This window comes from Macaca thibetana, chromosome 9, assembly GCF_024542745.1.
Source record: "Macaca thibetana thibetana isolate TM-01 chromosome 9, ASM2454274v1, whole genome shotgun sequence".
NCBI lineage: Eukaryota > Metazoa > Chordata > Mammalia > Primates > Cercopithecidae > Macaca > Macaca thibetana.
The window spans coordinates 84760327-84780667 of NC_065586.1; the positions used below are offsets into that span (position 1 = coordinate 84760327).

At 38.4% G+C, this 20341-nt stretch overlaps 1 protein-coding gene across 2 annotated transcripts in view; it reads right to left on the minus strand.

Annotated features, from left to right (window-relative positions):
• The window catches only part of ANKRD22 (ankyrin repeat domain 22), a 31553-nt gene that overhangs the window by 3161 nt on the left and 8051 nt on the right, over positions 1-20341 (minus strand). Inside the window, exons 1-5 of one of the 2 annotated variants that reach the window (XM_050803152.1) lie at positions 10363-10608; positions 8789-8980; positions 5532-5639; positions 2688-2765; positions 214-312 (exon numbers count right to left, since the gene is read on the minus strand). In XM_050803152.1, the coding sequence (XP_050659109.1) occupies positions 214-312; positions 2688-2765; positions 5532-5639; positions 8789-8980; positions 10363-10389 (504 nt within the window). In that variant the 5' untranslated portion in view covers positions 10390-10608. Of the gene's footprint in view, positions 1-213; positions 313-2687; positions 2766-5531; positions 5640-8788; positions 8981-10362; positions 10609-20341 lie in introns of those variants that run through there. The other variant, XM_050803153.1, reaches the window with a different exon arrangement.

Here is a 20341-nt window from a genome sequence, read left to right on the forward strand (position 1 = left end):
TCATAAATAGCTTAGACTGATTGACTCTCTGGGTTGGCAAGGGCTTTAAAAGGTAGTCAGTCCTAATAGTAATAGGACAACTTCATTCCTTAATGAAGATGATTAATTTTACTGTTGTTTACATTAGAGGCAAATAATTTACTTCAACATAAGGCCTAGATTAGAAGATGCTGCTGCTAGAGGAACCTCAGACCACAGTCCACAGACCCTTACCTTATTCTTTATTGTGGGGTCTGCACGGGCTTCCAAGAGCAGAGGGATAAGAGACTGGTTTTTCATCTCACAGGCATAATGTAATGCAGTACAGCCATACTGAAACACAAAGGGCCAAAACTTCAGCTCATAAGTTGGGCTTTCCACAGACCATAGCATGTGGATTCATTGGCAAATCCTTTTCACACTTTGTAGCATACGACTAAGCAGAAAAACAGTCTGCAAACCATTGATAGACAACTATTTCTAGTACTTAGAAAATTTTCTTCTCTGCCTCAATGTATATGTATGTGTCATATAAGCCATCAATCTCTGCCTTTTTGTTTTTCATTTTCTGTTCTAAACTAAAGAATGCAACTTATAAAAAGCTGATGCTGAATTGTGCCAAGGTTTCTTTGCAGCGTGCTATATGCCTCAGTGATCATCACCTTGATCATGTCACCATATTTTCCCTTAAAGAGTCTCCACATGGATCTTTACATAAATATTATCCTCTATGGTTTTGATGATGATTCCTACTGAAGAAGTCGGGTGCTCTTGCTGCTGCAGGGCACCTACAAGATCAGTGCAGTTCTACAGAGATGTCTCCCAAATGTGATTTGTTACAGCTTTTATTATGTGTTATACGCTAGTGCATCTACTCTGTTGGTCCTAATTTAAAACACTACAGGTCAAAAAAATAATAGCTAGGGCGTTAGTGTCCAAACTTTGGCCTTTGGAAAAGTAGCCAAGCAACCATGGTGTTAATAAGTGAAGAAATAATATCTTTGGCTATCAAAACTAACAGAGTTAGCTCTGGATTCTATTCCCTACAAACACTTCTAAAATTATAGATCATGTTGCAATTATGTATTTTTATTAAGTGGTAGCATGACAAATGGAAGTTCTGGCTCTGAATTTTTTCATGTGAAATAGAGTCTAATTACCCCAAAATACAAAACACTGTTTTACCTAGAAAGTAGATTTTAATATTCAGATAGTTTTTGAAAAGTTTTTGGTATTAGAAATGGCATCTGTGTGTGTACATGCATGTGTCTCAATCTCCTGAATTCAAGTGATCCTCCCATCTCAGCCTTCCAAATAGCTGGGACTACAGGCGAGTGCCACTGCGCCTAGCTGTAGGAATGCAATATCACTATCTAGAGAGAGATACACATAAATAGCTGGGAAAATATCCTAGAGAAATTTTGGTTATGGGCACAAATTTTAAATCTATTGAATTTAAATGAAAAGACCCAGAAAAACCTTCAACAAACTTTTAACTTCATCTTTAATAATCTCTTACTTAATATATTTCAAAATTATCTAAAGAAATGGTAATGCACAGTAGCTGTCAATACAAATTTATCCAAAAGCTCTATTTGAAATAAAAGGAAAATATATATTTCGTAAAGTTATTTTTCTTGTGCTGTCTCTCTCTGTCTCTCTCTCTCTCACACACACACACACACACACATACACACACAGACACACACACACCTGCCTGCATTTAAACATGATACCAGCATAGGCAAAACCAAAATGATGTAAATAATTGATAGAAACAGGAATGGGACCATGTTCTCTATTATAAAACAATGGATGGTAATACACAGACGTGCACACACATAAAGTATGTTAGGCATCACAAACAGAATGTTAGTATTTTGGAATCAAATTTCCACTTGCCTACTTTTTCAATAAGGAACTGGGACTCCAAAATTTCATGCAATCATCATAAGCAAAACACCATAGAAATAAACTTGTCTTCCTGTGATTATTGAGTAAGGAAGATGAGTGCAAGAGCACAGAGGTGAAAGTGAAAACAAGACCTTATGCTTATAAACAGGAAGAAGTGAGTGGATGCTGCTACTGTCGTTATCACTGCTCTTACCATCGTTGGGATTTTTCTTTGACTTTTGTCTTATCTATCTTTAGTTTACACATGGGGCCTCGCATCAGTGGGTTGGGATTTTGGCTACGGAGGCAGTTATTGCCATTCAATGAGCACTTACTACATTCCAAGCATGTGCGAAGTGCTTTACATGAACAAGCCCGTTAAGATAAGTATTATCCATATCCCCATTTTACTGATGTGGATACTGAGAGTTAAATAAATTTACAACTTGCTCAAACTCATAGAATTAAAAAGTGGCAAGCCCAGACTTACTCGTGGGCTTTCTCACTCCAGCTTCTTAACTACTATGGCTGGTATTTTGTTATCAGAGCCTTCGTTTTCCTTAATGTCTCAACAACATTAAAGCCAATTCTTTTAAAAATGCTTTATAATCAATAGAGGTATTATTCCCATGAGTTCAGCAGAATATAAATAACCTCACGGTTGCCTGTCAGTGAGAAAAAAAGGAGAAAATAAAAGAAAACTAAATATAAAACTGTCTAGGAAAATAAAGCAAGCAACAGTACAGATGACAAATACACTACCTACAAATACCATTTTGAATATTTTTTCAAAATGGCTAAAAGTATAAACTTACACAATCTGTAGCATTAACTTCGACACCAGCATCAAGTAGCATTCGTACAAGAGCCTCATTCTGCTTTGTCTTTGATACCTATTACAAATGATAATTATAAGAAAGGTTTATTTACAAATAGTTTCTCCAATTTATGCCTGAGACTATTTAATTAATAGACTGCATTTTAATCCCAACACTCCTATGCATGCATGCACCTTTCCTAAAATTTCCCCCAGCTTCTCACCCACCCCAATATCAATTAATTAAAGCCAGGTTCTCAGACTGTGGTCCTGAAGTAGCGGCATTGGCACCTAAGAACCTTAGAAATGTACTTCTCGCCGGGCGCGGTGGCTCAAGCCTGTAATCCCAGCACTTTGGGAGGCCGAGACGGGTGGATCACGAGGTCAGGAGATCGAGACCATCCTGGCTAACACGGTGAAACCCCGTCTCTACTAAAAAAAAAAAAAATGCAAAAAACTAGCCGGGCGAGGTGGTGGGCGCCTGTAGTCTCAGCTACTCCGGAGGCTGAGGCCAGAGAATGGCGTGAACCCGGGCGGTGGAGCTTGCAGTTAGCTGAGATCCGGCCACTGCACTCCAGCCTGGGCGACAGAGCGAGACTCCGTCTCAAAAAAAAAGAAATGTACTTCTCAGGTCCCACCCCAAACCTACCTAATTCCACTGAGGATGCGGCCTAGTACCTGTCTTTCCCTTCCTGGCTCAAAGCTCTGCAATTACTTCCCATTGCTCTGAGAACAAAAGTAAACTCTTCAGCATGACCTACAAAGCCCCGTGTGTTTTGACTCCACGTATGGCCCTGCCCTGGGCTCTTTTTCACTCTGCACCTCCTGACTCACTCTGTTCGAGTTACATTGGCCTTTATTAGTCTTTCATTCCCACCAGGGTCTCTCTTGCCAGAGAATCATTCCACAGGAAGTTCCTTCTGCCTAGAAGTCTCCTCCCTCCCTTCTTTGCCTGGCATGTTCACCTTTCATTCATCAGCCCAAGTCCCCCTTTCTCCAAGAAGTTTCCCTGACCCACCTGACCAGGTGAAATCCCTCTTTCTTAGCTATCCTAACACCAGTCGCCTTTCTGTATCATCTGCTTCATGGTAATTTTACATGTGTTTGTGCCATTTGATTAATGACTCTCCCCACAACCCTCTGACTCTCATGGGGTCAATAACTATGCCTATTTTGTTCATCATTGTGTCCCTAACAGCTAGCACAGCATCTGGCATATAGGAGGTCCGTAATAAACATGTGTTAAAGAATTGAACAAATTAATGAAATGAACTAGGGCTCCTCAGAAATTCACTTTTCCTTCCCAGTCCCCTGAGATTCTGACCACAAGCCTGTTGGAGTCTTCCCCAACTTCCAGTCTCCTGAAGAAGCAAAGCTCTCCCTGCTTATCTGGGTATAGCCCTGGAGTTCAACCCTGTCATCACCTGGGGAGCTCCATTCAGTTATCTCTCCTTAGGCTTCCCTATTGTGTCACCTCCTAAACGACCTTTCTCAGCCTACTTTTCTCTGAAATAACCCAATGCTTTCTTGTCTCCTTCCCTATCATTTCCTCTCATGTCACTTATTTTTTAATTCATCACAAATTTACAACTTTAGGCCCCATTAATAAATTGCAAGTACATGAAATTAGAGCTGAGCTATTCATTACGATTAGTATTTTTGTCCAGGCCTCCAGCCTCTAAACGTTGAACCATCTTAGAAGGTAGAGTGTGTGTCAATACATTCTGAATGAGCCTTCTAATCACAGTTGTGATTTTTATCTTTAGAATCTCTAAAAATGTTTGTAAATAAATGACAGATCCTCCCTGCCCCCAAACTACATAAATGCTATGTGCTAAATACACGATGAATTTTTAAAGAATTATTTGAGGATATGAGCAGATTATATTTTTATCAGTGAATTAAAGTTCTTTTCTCTCTCCTATAAATCCAAATATAAAAATCAACATTATCATGTTTAATTATAGTTCCTCAAATTCTGTAGCATTTAAATACCCAATGAAATAATAACATTTTTGATTGGCAGACTTGTTCCGTGGCTTATGTTAACAGGTGTAACCAATATTCGCAGTTTATCAGCTACAACAAGGAGGGAGCTTGGTCATTTAACTAGAGTAAATTATGCATCTCTTGAGTCATGTCTGAGAGGTGGAACTGGGCACAAAGGAAACCAGATGGATAAAAGTGAGTAAGTCAGTGCAGATCTGTTATCCAACTGGGAAAACTAAAACAAAAACCAGCTCAAGCTTCATCTTCTACTCCTCATATGACTGAATCCCCATACCAACTACATCTTTCTTTATTCAAGAAAATTGCTGTCTGCCAAGATTCATCCAAGCATGAAGAAATTCATCAAGGTAAAAATGGGCTTAAATTCTCAACAAGTATCTTCTGTGCGTGTCAACTTCTGGATGCAAACTCTTAGGATCTGTTTTTCAACACACCACCAGAAGAGTACTTAAAAATCAGAAAGTCAGATAGATAAATCCAAAAACACAAACTCCTCTTTTAAAAAAAAAAGGAGAAAAAATATTAGAAGGGGTGTTTTTTAATATTCAGATTTTTTTTGCTCCCTTCAGAAAAGTCTTAGTTAAGATTAAATTATTTTTCTAAATCGACATTGAATGGATTATGTTACCATTGATTAACTATTTTTGCTACCTTTCTTCTTGCTGTATTTCAATTACAGCACTGGATGTATGTTGAACATGTCAATTACAGAATACAAACCAAAGGCTTCTTTTGTTATTATTTCTTTTCAACATCTTCCTGGCCTGGCAAGAGTCAATGAGTCACACCATTGATCTCCATATTTACCCTTTGCTCTAACAAGTGTACTCACCATGAGGAAATACCCAATAAGCAGAACAGGCATTAAGAGGATAATTAGTAGATAATCAATGAAGGTAAATTTTTTCTTCACAGCATAATGCAAGCAGGTTCTCTCTTTCTAAAAATTAAGAAAAGGATTCTTTACTAATAAAGCATTTCAAATCAAAATTTATTCAGATGACCATCTCAAAAAGTTTCGTTTGTGCTTTTTATTTTTCCGGTAGCCATGGCATCTTTTCCTGTGGGATACATCTGATTAATGAATGCACGTTTCCATGGAGCAGAACAGGGAACTTGGTCCAATGTAAAGGAAAAGCTAGGGAAGGGCTCTTGGAAGACAACAAAGGTGAAATGTACACAGTAGAGCTCATCACAAGACAGATTCTCACACCCATTTGGTTTCTGGAAAAAAGATACACTGAGATATAAACTTAGGACTGAATTTACTATGAAAATTGATAGTTATCCCTTAATCATCTACCATGTATACAATTATCCATTTTGTGGTTTGTTCATAGGAAAACTCTTAACCACATGGCTATTTTTCATGTTCCTTCATGTGCGTAGTGTAGAAGAATGCATATAACTCAATTTTATTCTTCAAATATGTGAATATTTGTCAGGTAATAGATGTAAACTTCCAAGGGTTGTGGGAGATGTGAACTCTTAGGGCCTCATAATCAAAGATGGACAGAAGCATGCACAAATAAATATAAGGCAAAACAGAAGGTGGTAATTGGAATACCAACCAAATCAGTAAGAGGAGAGGGAGCGCAAGAGAAAGAAAGGAGGTTAGTTTCCACTTATGTGAGGCACTGTACCTAAATAAGAACACTTTTTGTTTTTCTAATATTAAGGCATTTATATTTTCTGTAAAAAATTTTAGAAACTAGAGAAGAATATAACAATAGAATTTTAAATTGCCCATTATTAAATGGCCCAGAGTTAACTGTTGACATTTTGTTGTATTTTCTTCCAGTCTTTTTAAATGCATAAATGTGAAATTTTGAAATGTAGAATTATATTGCATATGTAATATCACTTCTTGCTTTTTTCAGTTTAGAAGTGTATATTTAGAATATGTACATTTTTCCATGCAATTCAATATTTTTAAACATATGATTGTAATGGCTGCATGGCTTAGTATTGAGTGGAACTACTCTGATTTATTTAGTCAAGCCCTGCCTTTTGAACATTTCAAGGTTTTTGAGGGGTTTTTTTTGTTTGTTTTTATTTTTCTGTGAGACAGGATCTTGCTCTGTCACCTAGGCGGGAGTGCAGTGGCACAATCCTAGCTCACTGCAGTCTCGACTTCCTGGGCTCAAGAGAACCTTCAACTTCAGCCTCCAAAGTCGCCAGGACTACAAGCATGTGCCAACACACCTGGATAATTTTTTACTTGTTATTATTTTGTGTAAAGATTGGGGGGGGGTCTTGCTATGTTGCCTACACTGGTCTTGAACTCCTGATCTCAAACTATCCTTCTACCTTGGCCTCCCAAAGTGCTGGGATTCCAGACATGATCCACTGCACATGGCCTGTTTCAAGTTCTTAACCTTTCATTTTTATAAATAATATTGCCTGAACCTGCTCATTCATAAAGTTTGGTCGACATTTCCAAATTTGTCCTTTGCATACATTTCTGAAAATAGAATTCCTGGCACAAAAAGTATTAATGCTTTTCATATTGTGCTACCAAATTGTGTTCTAACAAGACAATAATAACTTAAACTTTCTGATCAACATTTATTTTCTTTTTTAATCTTGGTCATTTTGACAGACAAAAACAAGGATCTTTATGTTTTAATTTAATTGCTATCAATAGAATCCATATTTTCTATAGGCTAGTGCTTCTGAACCACCAGCAGAGCTTTTTGTTTGTTTGTTTTTAAGGCCTTTGTTTAGTGCTTCTGGAAATAATTTATAAACAGATTTCAGACATGAGAAATCACCAGTTAAAATTATTAATGTACAAAATTAATATTTGGAGAAAATAAAAATATTAAATGCTAACACATTAGAAACATTTGAAAGTGGAAAATGCAAACTGAAAACTGAATGTATCCACTAAAGTCTTTTTCATGGTTTTTATGATACCAGAAAATCCCAGAAGGCTAGCTGAGGCCCTCCTCTTCTGCAAAGCAGAGATAAAAGCGTCTCCTCAGCCTTGCCCACAGGCTAACATCTCCTCCCTCCATTTCCTAATGAGCGCATCTCTTAAAAGAGCTCAAGAACCCACAGACGTCTGTCCTCTGGCACTACCACTCACCGCAACTCCACATATCTGGTTTCACAGCAGTGATCTATAGAGATCCTATTATACTCTACGATGTCGTATATCTGTTCAATTCAGCACAGTCATGACTCGCTTTTAATCCCAACCAAATGTAAAATAGTAAGCACAAATAAAAAAGTCCAATAGCGATCAATTTTCTGATAGTACATCGTTACAATGAGCTAGTCTCCAAATGACTTAGAAGAGGCAAAGGGGGAATTCCAGTGTTTTCTCGCCTTGAATGCATATGAGTGGGTATAGGACAGTCATAATGATTGCAAAAAAATGACTTTTAATATTTATTCAGTGTAATTTAAACATTGCCTTCACTACGATGCAAATGCTAGATGTTCAGAAAGGAAAGGGCTCCACAAGGATTTTCACAGCAATACACACATAATCTTCTCTTCCTTGGTCCTGAAGGCTCCAAAGTAGCTAATATTGCATCTTTAAATATATTATTTACATCTTTTTGTGTGACTTCAAGTAACCTCTGGTTCATGAGCTTATTTGTCCTTGGTAAATTTCTCAATAGTACTCTTTCATTCTACAAGTACACTATAGGATCCTCTGGAGATCAGGACATTAATACAGCAGGTAAAAATCTAACTAATGAAACAGCATTTCTTTTCCAAGAAATCTTTGCCATTGCTTCTGTGTTAGTGACAAGAAAGAGAGGAGAGGGAGAAAGAGGACGATGAAGACAGGAAGAAGGAAAAGAAAGAAGCTCTATCCAGCCAAATGAGTGAACCAGAGGTAAAAAGATGTAATTTATCACAAATTATGCCTGCTGATTGAACTATGTTTTATTTTGCTGTTTAGTCTAATAAAGTGTCCTTGCTATGTGTCAGTCTCTCTAAAGTAAAGCTAAGATAATTGTTGGTATTAGGAGCTACAAGCAATTTTAAAAATAACATGCACCACTTCTAGTGATTCAAGGAGAAAAGAATGACCATGAACAATTACGCTCTCCTTTTGTGTCATGACCTCACCTGGTTTTTGAGGTTGACATTAGCATTTCTTCTTAAAAGGAAGGAAACGATTCTCACATGCCCTCGCCTGCAAGCACAGATCAGGGGAGTGTCTCCATTAAAGCCATCTTGAATGTTGGCATAGCTGCTGTCTTCTTTCACCCACCGCCACACTTGTCCAAAGTCATTCTGATAGGCCGCTTGGCAGATGGGCTGAGTCAGGAAAAACAAAAGCAGGTTTTTAAATACTGGCATAATTAAATCACAAAAAGGAAAAAAAAGTCATAACCCAATACATTAAAATTTAAGTGTTTTAAAATTGTAATATATTGCTTTGTAGGTGAGATTTTCTGGTCTCGGTTATGCCAAACCTTAAGTCTAGATCAAGAATTAGCCCATGAGGAATCTCCTACATTTTCCTAAGTTTTCTTGGCACACACTTATGCCCATCAAATAGACAAATGGATGAATAAATAATGAAATACTACAAATTCAACTCAGTAAGGAAACTATGTATAGTGCTTACAGGTAGGTGAGCCTGTCAGAAAAGCAGACATTTTCTTTACTAAAGATAAAATACCTTTATCTTTATCTTTACTAAAGATAAAATAGAAAACAAACATATGGGGAAGAGTTTAGGGCAGCACTATTGATGAAATAAGACCTACATCACACCCTGTATTCAAGGAGCTCAACAGAGCAGAAAAGACAGTTTTTTAAGGCAGATAATATACAAATAACAAATTATATGACTAACTACACTTGATGTTTGGTACCTTCCATCTGGGCCTCTGCCCTGAATACTCCCTCTGCATAAAACATACCCCCTGCCCTTCATCTGAATAACACCTAGCTCACCCTTGGTGTCATAACTTAATTTTCATTTTATCCAACAAGTCTTATCTTACTTCCAACATTCAGTATCTCTCCCTCACAGCAACTGACATAACCAAAACTCTTTTCTTAATTATGTACAATCATGCATTTCGGGCTAGCATGAATCAGGAGAGGTTTGAGGCAGTGCTGAGAAGGAAGGCACTGAAGTTCAGGCTGTAAACCCCATTTGATTCACCGCTGTTTCCCCAGCATTCAACACAGCAAACAGTAAATATTTTTAGATTAATCTTCTTTACATGATGTTTTTCAAAAAGCATTTAGAGTAATACCTGGCATACGGATGGTGCTTAATGTATAAAAGTTATCATTATTGCTACTGTCGTTCTTTAATAATCAAGTCAAATCCCTACTGTGTGCCAGTCACAGGTACCAGAGAATAAAGAGTATAAAATACATCATCTTACCCATGTAAAATGTATCCATCAAGTGGGGAAATACGACAGAGACACTCACATGCAGAGTAAATGACAAGAAAAAAAAAAACTTTTGGTATGGGTAGGTACATAAGCACCTGTGGAAATTGGGACATATCAAGGGGAAAGTCAAGTGGGTGTATTTGCTAATAAACTGAGGTTCTAACATAGCCAAATATCACAATAAGTGGACTATAATATACTTTTAAACCTAAAGGCCTACTCATGAAAGAAACATCCTAACAGAAAATTAACTCAGCAGCAATTAAAGGCAAACTTCTGTACCTTAAAAATGAAATGAACGTGACACATGGGCTTTAAGTTTCAATAGAAATGCACAATTACACAAATCCCCTGTTCTGTCATCCTGAAGTCTTCCCTTTACTAAGCTTTCCAACAGGTGGGCACTTCAGCGTCTCAGCATACCGTGTGGCTGATGTAGAAAGGACTGGGGCAGTTGAAATACTTGTCTCGTGTCAGAAAAACAGGATGTAATTGCGGCTCTGTTACTACCTCCCCCGGTGACTGTGGACAATTCACTTCCCTACTCTATCTCAGTGTCCTGGGTCATTAAATGAAGGAATAAGTCAGAAGTTCCCTTGGGTTTTCATATTCTATTACTTCTGGGACTCTAGTCTCAACCAACAAATCTTCCACATCACTGCTGGAGTCTAGGGTTATGTCAACACAACAGTGCTTTAATAAAACCTTCAGTGACTTGCCATTGTCCTAGCAGCAATGCCCAGTCATTTGGATTTCAAAAATAAGTGAAACAAAACTAAATGCAACAAGACAGTGTTAAGTCACCAACTCTTAATTTTTCCAATTAAATGTATTTAAAACAATACTTTTATTTCATAAAAGATATTTGAACAAATACAAAGATAAATGAAGGAGATTTTAACAAAATATGTAAGAATATAATCACCAGAGGAGAAAGCAGTTCTTTATATTGGATAGATTTAGTTAGCTTTATAGAAAAATTCATTTTATTGTCCTTTTAAAAGATTTTACCATAAACTAGTGAAAATTTAATAATGGAGTGATTAGCAGTGGCCACTACTCATCAAGCATTTGAAAATTGATGGTCTACCATGAAGAGCTTGAAAACAAGTGGCATTAGAGCTCTCGTTCTCTTTTCTCAAATATTTACATTACTTAACAACATTTTAAAAACTAGAATATTTCATGTAGTAATCTGGCTTTCCAGCTTCTCTTTAAAAATGGAAACTTTTGGGTGGGCGCAATGGCTTACGCCTGCAATCCTAGCACTTTGGGAGGCTGAGATGGGTGGATCACCTGAGGTCAGGAGTTCAAGATCAGCCTGGCCAACATGGAGAAACCCCATCCCTACTAAAAATACAAAAAAAAAAAAAAAATAGCAGGGTGTGTTGGCTGGTGCTATAATTCCAGCTACTCAGGAGGTTGAGGCAGGAGAATCACTTGATTTGGCAGTGATCCGAGATCATGCCACTTCACTCCAGCCTGGGCGAAAGAGCAAAACTCTGTCTCCAAAAAAAAAAAAAAAAAAGAAAGAAAGAAAAAAGAAAGTTTTGCTAACATTGGACCCATATTCCTGTAGGATACCAAATAACTGGTGCTTAGTGGTGGTGACTCCAGTTCTCCATAGTCCCCTCCACTCGCCATCACATTACACTGGTTCACTTCACTCATCTATGTTACCCTCCTGGTAACATAGACCTCCAGGAGCTCTCTGCTTAGGCTTCTCAAAATCTTTACTAAGAGGTAACTAAAAAGAAGAAGAGAAAAAGATGGGGAGTTGTTCTGCAAGAGTCGCTCAGTGCTTTTGAGGGCTTTCTCAACCCAATTTGAGCAATATTACATAAAATACTAACCCTGTCTTATCTTTAGTCTTTCTTAGGCTTCCTAGATCCAAGACACAGAGTTACCAGGAAGCTAAGTGTCTCCCTTCTCAGTTGAGATGTACAAGTACAGTCATGCTTCACTTCACGACAGGGATACGTTCTGAGAAATGTGTTGTTAGGTGATTTTGTCATTGTGGGAACATCATAGAGTGTACTTACACAAACCTAGGTGGTAGAGCCTATTACTAATATGGTATACCCTGTGGCTCCTAGGCTAAAAACCTATACAGCATGTTACTGTACAGAATACGGTAGGCAGTTGTAACACAATTGTAAGTATTTGTGCCTCTAAACATAGGTGAACATATAAAAATATACAGTAAAAATATAGTGTAAAAGATAAAATGGTACACCTGTGTGGAGCAGCTCCATTATAATCTTACAGGAACACCGCTGTATACGCTGTTCATCACTGACTGTGAGCTCATGTGATACGTGACTATAATTTAATGTGAGAGTCGCACTAACAGCTGAAAAGACTCCATGCTGTTATGAACTTTCGGTTTCCACCAGGGAGCAGCACAGCGTAAGAAAAGCACTGACAGCGGACAGAAGGGAAGTCCAATAGAAAGTGCTGGTTGACAAGCCAGGAATGAAAAAGAGAAAGGACTGTCCATTTGGGTTGCTGGAAAAGCTATCATAAACCCCTTTTAACTCCTTAAGCTCTGGAATTTGGGGGCACCCTGGGTGTAGAAGAAACACACTTGGGAAATTATTATAATAACTCTATCCCCTAATAGTCTCAGAACCCTTCTGTCCATCCTCACTGCTAAAGTACTACTTCAGATCTTCATCATTCTCACCAAGACCACTGCACACAATTCTTTCAATCTCAAGTATCCCATATGTCATTTTTCCAGCTTCATCTCCTACCACTGTCTTATCCATACCCTTGATCTAAATAAAGGTATATGTGTTATTAACAACCATCTCCCCAGCTAGACTGTAAGCTATATAAGGGCACTGTGGCTACATGAGGCTACATTGTGTCTGTACTGATTCATCATTGTACCCCCAGTATCTAACATAGTGCCTGACGCATGGTAGGCATTCAATATGTACTTAGTAAGTAAGTAAGAGAAGGAAGAAATTATAAGATGAGTTAACAGTTATTGAGTAGCTCATTTATTCTACTTTAATCCTCACAACAACCCTATAAAGTAGTATTAATATACCTATTTTGCACAGATGAAACTAAGGGAAATTGTCTTCCTTGCCCAAAGTGACATAGTTCACAACTGGCATGGCCAAGAGTCAAATCAAGGGGAATGACTGCAGGATGCATACGTTCTATCTCCAATTACTTCAGTCTTGAAAATAAGCCTTCAAAATGTCTTCTGGCTACAAAACTTCACATTTAAGGTTTGTGTCCAGAATTAAGCTACAGTCTATACTCAAGATATTGATCTGTACACTTGTGGCATTGGCTTGCTGGTGCTTAGTTATACATCCAAACTCCTTCTCCAACCTGACTTGAATCAGCAATATCCACCAAGAGATAAGAAATGTCATCAGAGAGCCTGCAGGAGAAACCAGAAAAAGATAAGACCCAAAGGCAAAGGAGTGAAAGTTTCAAGAAGGAAGACAGAAAGATCACTGGATGTGATCATTAGCAGCCATGCAGAGGCCAATTTTCATACAGTGATGGGGCTGAAGGAAAAATACAGAGGCCTGAGCACATTGTCTATGAAGAATTAGAGGATGCAATTGGAGAGGAATTGTGGTCAGTTTGGCAGTGAAAAAGCTGTTAGTGAAAGCTAGAGACTTCAAAGAGGTGGATAGCAGTGTCCAGCCAACGTTCCACACGTTTGTAGGCAAAGTGGTGTCATCAAGTGGTTACAGATCCAGGCTCTGGAAACAAACTCTCTGTGTTCCAATCTCAACTCTGTGACTTAACAGCTGTGCTATTTGGACAACTTACCTAAACTTTTCATGCTAAGTTTCCTTCTGTTTTTGATAATCATGCCTTCTTTATTAAGTTTCAGAAAGAATTAAATGTAACTGTGTAGATGAAGCACTTAGCTCAGATCTGAGTCACAGTAAACCCTCAATTAATGTTAGCTACTCTTATAATTATTAAAGCATAAGGAGTCAAAGAAGATGGACAGAAGTGGTTATGAGAGGGTAGATAATTGCTCAAAGAGAGTGAAGAGATGATAGGATAGAGAGTATTAAGATGGAAGCATTAGGAAGGAAAATTCTGGCTCTAAGGCCAAAGCAAGGGAGAAAAGAGAGCTATATGGATGGAAAGAACTGTAGACTGACTGAAATTTTTTGCCAGAAAGTCAGAGGTTTGATCTTCATTCATTATACTACTATATATTTGTCATAAATAAATAAATATAGCTAGATAACTGATATGGTTTGGCTGTGTCTCCACCCAAATCTCATCTTGAATTGTAGCTCCCATAATTCCCACATGTCATGGGAGGGACCCAAAGGGAGGCAATTGAATCATAGCAGTAGGTCTTTCCTGTGCTGTTCTCATGATAGTGAATAAGTCTCACTAGATCTGATAGCTTTATACAGTGGAGTTCCCCTACACAAGCTCTCTCTTGCCAGCTGCCATAATTGACTTTGCTCCTTATTTGCTTTTTGCCAGATTGTGAGGCCTTCCCAGCCATGAGGAACTGTGAGTCAATTAAACGTCTTCCTTTATAAATTACCCAGTCTTGGGTATATCTTTATTAGCAGCATGAGAACAGAGTAATCCAATAACTAAATAAATAGCATTGACATTTAAATAGATGAATAGATTAACGACAGGAGATGTGATTGAGACAAGGGTAGATGAGGCTTTTGAGCATGATGGGGAAGATTTTGGCCCATCATAATTAAAACTGTCTACATGAAATGAATAAAATATAAAATGGCATTGAAAACCAGGTTGTAGAAACATAGTAAGAAGATGCAGTTGACTGAGCTTGCCATGTAAGTTTGCGATTTTCTCCAGCAAACCTAGATGAGGGAAGAGTACAGAAAGTGAAGAGGCTAAGAGTGAGGATTAGGAAACATGTCTGGCAGGAAGAGAAATGAGAGGAGAGTGGTTTACCATTAAATTCAGACTGAACGAGCATCATATGTAAGCCAGATAAAGACAAATGAACTTGCAAAAAGAGAGAGAGAAGCAAATAGAAACACAGAGAAGGATCAGGGCACAGTTCATACATGTGGTCTATTAGAAAAGTAACCAGTTAAGAAGTTATCATGAGAGATGTTACAGATAAACTGTCTAGGAATGAGAAGTCAAGGGTGGCCTTGTTGGGTATTTGATTTGGAGTAGAAACACAGGTCAAGAAGGGAGAATGAAGCTTGTGGATGTTGAGGTCACTGAGGATGACCCTGGGGGACAGAAAGAAAGGGGAACTTGTGTTCCAGGGAGGCGGAAGTGGGTCCCGGAATACAGTGGACAGAGGTGAGAATATAGAGAAAGGGCCATAGGCAAAGATTTCAAGTAAGAAATTGAACCATGGTCAAAAAATGACAATGGTGACCAAGAAGCAGACTGAATCAGCAGCCGCCATAAGAGAGGGTGTCATAATGCCCAGGAAAAGCCAGATTTCAGTGAAGGCACAGAGGAAAACAGACTAGTAGGTGAGGAGGAGATTGAAGAGAAAGAGTATTTACCAGCAGGGTGCATGAGTTCCCATGGGTCAGCTGTTCCCTGTGAACAGCACTCCCTAGAGCTGTGCTCTGGACAACCTGAAAAGCTAAGACACAGGATTAATAGGGTCCACTGACTAACTTTTCTCTTCAGCCTCATCTATCAGTCTCCCTTTTGCTCACAACTTTGTGGTGATTTCTGGGGCATTCCAGGTTCATTTCTGTTTTCTGGCCTTGACACTTGCATGTGACCTATGTGGTGGGCTTCCTGCTAGACCAGATCAAGTATCAGCCCATGAATCACCTCCTCAGAGAGGCCTTCCCTGACCACTCAGCCTCCCAGCCCAGGAACTTTCTCTCTCTCACATCTTCCTGTTTTATCTTTTTAAATTGGACTAATTGGTATTGAAATTGGGTGTAATGTGCCCAATTTCCTAGAGATTGAGGTATCTATGACTTTTACCTGGTTTTTAAAGTGCCCCTCAGTGTGCCAACTGTGTATAAACCACTGCTGTTCTGCAAGCTCTCCCATCTCTGGTCAGGCCAATTTCCTCACTTCTATGTTTGGGCTACCTTGTTGCCACCCTTACCTTTTAAATTGTGCTATCTATTCTTCAAGGCTCGTCTCATGGTTCATCTCCAAGAAATCTCTTTCATCTTTCTTACCTGCAGCAGGAAATATACAGAACCTCAAGCAGCTCATTGGCCTTAAATGAGCTAGTGGGTTAAATTTAGTCTCTTTAACTAGACTATAACCCTCCTGAAGTTAGGCTTCCATAAGGTCAAGCACCCAGAACATGGATAAAGTCATTTGTTGGTTGACACACTGATTCATCCAACCTGGCTGGGAAGTGAGGCTAGGAAAGGGGTTGATGTTTACAAGGTAATAGATCATGGAAAGACCAGGACAATATTTTGCCTCAGTGGTTCTCAACCTTGGCTAAGTATTGCAGTCATGTTTGCACCAACCTAATATTTAAAACATGACCCAGGCCTCACTATTGACCAATTAAATAAGAATCTGTAAGAATAGGATTGGGGCATTAGTGCTCTTTAAATTTCCCTGGTAATTCTGATGGACAGTGAGGGTTGAGAATATCTGCAAAAGTAAAAGAAACAAGCCCCTATAATGGAAGTAAAAATTTAATGTAATATTATAGCTTTTAAACTCGTATTAGCTAAGAAGCATTCAAAACTCTGGAATAATGGAATATTAGGAAAAATCTTGTGTGTCCTTTCACCTTCCCACATGTCTGTCTTTAAAAATAGCCAAGAATTTGGAGGTAAAGTTTCACTCTGTCCACTTTCCATCTTACTTGCCCAGGCACTAAAATTTAAGAAGTGTCCATGGGTAGAGTATGACGCACCCGGTATGTTGATGATTAACTAAAATAATCAGCATGTTGATGATTAACTGTATGTATTACTTAATAATGTTTTGCACTGCTCTAAGTATAATAGATATCACAGCTGAAGAAATACTTAGTATTATCTTAATGGTGTAGAAACATCTGAACAACTTGTACCATTATGGATGTCTTTAAAAGCAAAGCTTCCCCCAAATTACCCCCACTTTTTGGTGCTGTTTCCCTAAACTATAATGGAGCTTCTGTAATTCCCAATCAAAGGAAAGACCATGTGGAACTTTGCCTGTGGCTCAGAGGAATTGGTTCACTGTTTATTAGCCATCTCTATGCTACAAGCTCCCCTCACTTAAAATGTTCCATAAAAATTTCTGAGAAAGATTTGTAGGTTTTGGAGCAAAATGATTCCAGTAAAGAGCCTTGCGATTCATGAAATGTCTTCTCAGAAAAGGAAGGAAGATATTTTTCTTTCTCTTCAAGTTAAGAAACCTTGGGGAATGATAATAAGCACTAATTTGATTTCTACAATTAATCCCAAGCCTTTGTTTCTGATGACTCATTCTTCACATACTGTATTTTACAAATTCCTTAGTAAATTTCTTCTTTCAGACAAATAAAAAAGGCACAATAACTTTTTTTAAGGCTGTTCTAGGCCCACTCAGTCTTTATGCAACATGGAGGAAGGTCCCAGCACTGGCTGGAACAAGTAGAGAAGTCATAGTTCCTCATGAACAGTAGCAGAAGGGGAAATAGAAGCAGGGCACATATTGATCTATCTTTTCTACTCTTTATCCTGAAAGGTCTATTTGAGAACATGATGTTATGTTCCTTGCCAGGAAGCTAAAGAAAGCCCATTGCCACACTTCTGATTCCAGGACATCAGAAACTCTGAGGTCATGAGGACCAGAGGAAAGCAGAAGAGCCTTTGCCTCCAGCGATGAGGAGAAAGGGTGGAGGAAGAGTGGGCTCTGGCTGCTAGAAAATGGCAAATCGGAAGCCCTGATATTCCCCTACTACCCTCTGACCACCACAGAGGTAGGCATAGAGAAGAGAGAAAGCAGTAGGGTGCCCATAACTGGGTAACATTCAGTTTTACAAAAGGAGGGAGTAAGAAAAAAGAAAGAAAAAGAGAGAAAGATGAAAGAAAGAAAGAAAGAAAGAAAGAAAGAAAGAAAGAAAGAAAGAAAGAAAGAAAGAAAGAAAGAAAGAAAGAAAGAAAGAAAAGAAGGAAGGAAGGAAGAAGGAGAAGGAAGAAGGAAAGAAAGAAAGAAAGAAAGAAAGAAAAGAAAGAAAGAAAGAAAGAAAGAAAGAAAGGAAGGAAGGAAGGAAGGAAGGAAGAAGGAAGGAGAAAGAAAGAAAGAAAGAAAGAAAGAAAGAAAGAAAGAAAGAAAGAAAGAAAGAAAGAAAGAAAGAAAGGAAGGAAGGAAGGAAGGAAGGAAGGAAGGAAGGAAGGAAGAAAGAAAGAAAGAAAGAAAGAAAGAAAGAAAGAAAGAAAGAAAGAAAGAAAGAAAGAAAAGAAAGAAAGAAGAAGGAAGGAAGGAAAGAAAGAAAGAAAGAAAGAAAGAAAGAAAGAAAAAGAAAAAGAAAGAAAGAAAGAAAAAGAAAGGAAGGAAGGAAAGAAAGAAAGGAAGGAAGGAAAGGAAGGAAGGAAGGAAGGAAGGAAGAAAAGAAAGAAAGAAAGAAAGAAAGAAAGAAAGAAAGAAAGAAAGAAAGAAAGAAAGAAAGAAAAAAAGAAAGAAAGGAAGGAAGGAAGGAAGGAAGGAAGGAAGGAAGGAAGGAAGGAAGGAAGGAAGGAAGGAAGGAAGGAAGGAAGGAAGGAAGGAAGGAAGGAAGGAAGGAAGGAAGGAAGGAAGGAAGGAAGGAAGGAAGGAAGGAAGGAAGAAAAGAAAGAAAATTTTCTTTGTGGTCTTCTTCCATTTCATTGGTGTTACTACTCCTACCTGGCTAGTTTCAACCCACCAAGGAGAGGGCACTGAACTCAGAGTTGGGCAAAATTGGCTTTCACAAACCAGTTCAAGCTGACTCTAGCCAGCTCTAGTCAGCTCCAACACACCAGCAATAGGAACTGGCATGTATTTCTGTTGAAGTAAATTATAATGGAGACCAGTCTTTTCTGGGCCAGACAAATCCATTTAGACCTCATAAGTGACCTTGCTCAATTTGCAAACATAAGCAAAACTTACCTTTGGGTATTTCTTATAAATTTCTATATTAAAGAAAAAGGAAACAAGGTTAACTAATCCGAAGCCTAACTTACATAGAGACTTTCCAGCAGAATCGACCAAATAAAGCAACTATATAACTGTAACCAATCAAATATTTTATTTGCTTTACTCCCTTGTTCACTCCATAAAAGCCTTCTCCTTGCATTCCCTCCAAGAAGACCCCAAACCCCAGCTGTCCAATTCATGAATCAGTATTTGCTCAAACTCTTTTGAGCTTAACTGTGCCTCAGTTTATCTTTTGACATCCCAAGACTTTTCTACACAGTCTTATTCGTAACGTAGAAGACAGTTTGACTGGGGAAGGGCCCAGGATTTGAACTCTCAGAAGCCAATGTCTCTAAACATTTAATGGACCCAAACAGGTATTTTAGCATTAAATCTCTAAATGTAAGTCTCCTTTGAGAAAAAATAAAAAATAACTGTTTTGTCCTGTCCTCTTACAAAACTTGAGAAAATCACTTTTCTCCTCACCACTTTTGGTGCTCATCAGCTCACTTCATATACAAAAGTTGAAACTCCCTAAGTTTTCAATTTTGCATAAAGAAAAATGTGTTTCCCCCTCAATCCCAGAAAATCTCCTGTTTGACTAAATGCTTATGTTTCTTGAGTGTTACAAATTCTAAGGGTGCTCAAAGGAGGTTGTCCTTTAATATTGCCTTCCTTCTCTAGCAAAACCATACCTTCTTATAATGACCTGGTATCCTTTGTTATCTCTACATTCTTTCCATATCTAAACTCATCCCTTCTCTTGGCATTAAATACCAAGAATATGCAGACAAGTCCTAAATTATTACCTCTTGACCCAGCCTCTCCTTAAAGGTACATTTCCTGTATTCATCTTCCATCCCCACCTAGATGTCTCACGGGTATCGCTAAGGTACCATGTCCAAATAGAACCCTGAAACGCATCCTTCCTTCTGCCCCTCTCTGAGTGTTCCCATCTCATCAGCACCACCAAGTGCTGGCTGGCCTAAGGCAGAATCCTGAATATCAACTTTAATTTCTGGCTTTCTTTCACTGCCAACCTACAAACCAGGAAATCTTTCAGTTAAAAACTTATCTAAAATTCATCCATTAGTCTAATGCAACCATCATTATCACTCCATAAACTACTGTAACAGCTTCCTTCCAGGATCCAGCTTCGCCTCTGCCATCTCTCCAATTTATTTTCCCGTGCTATCAGAGT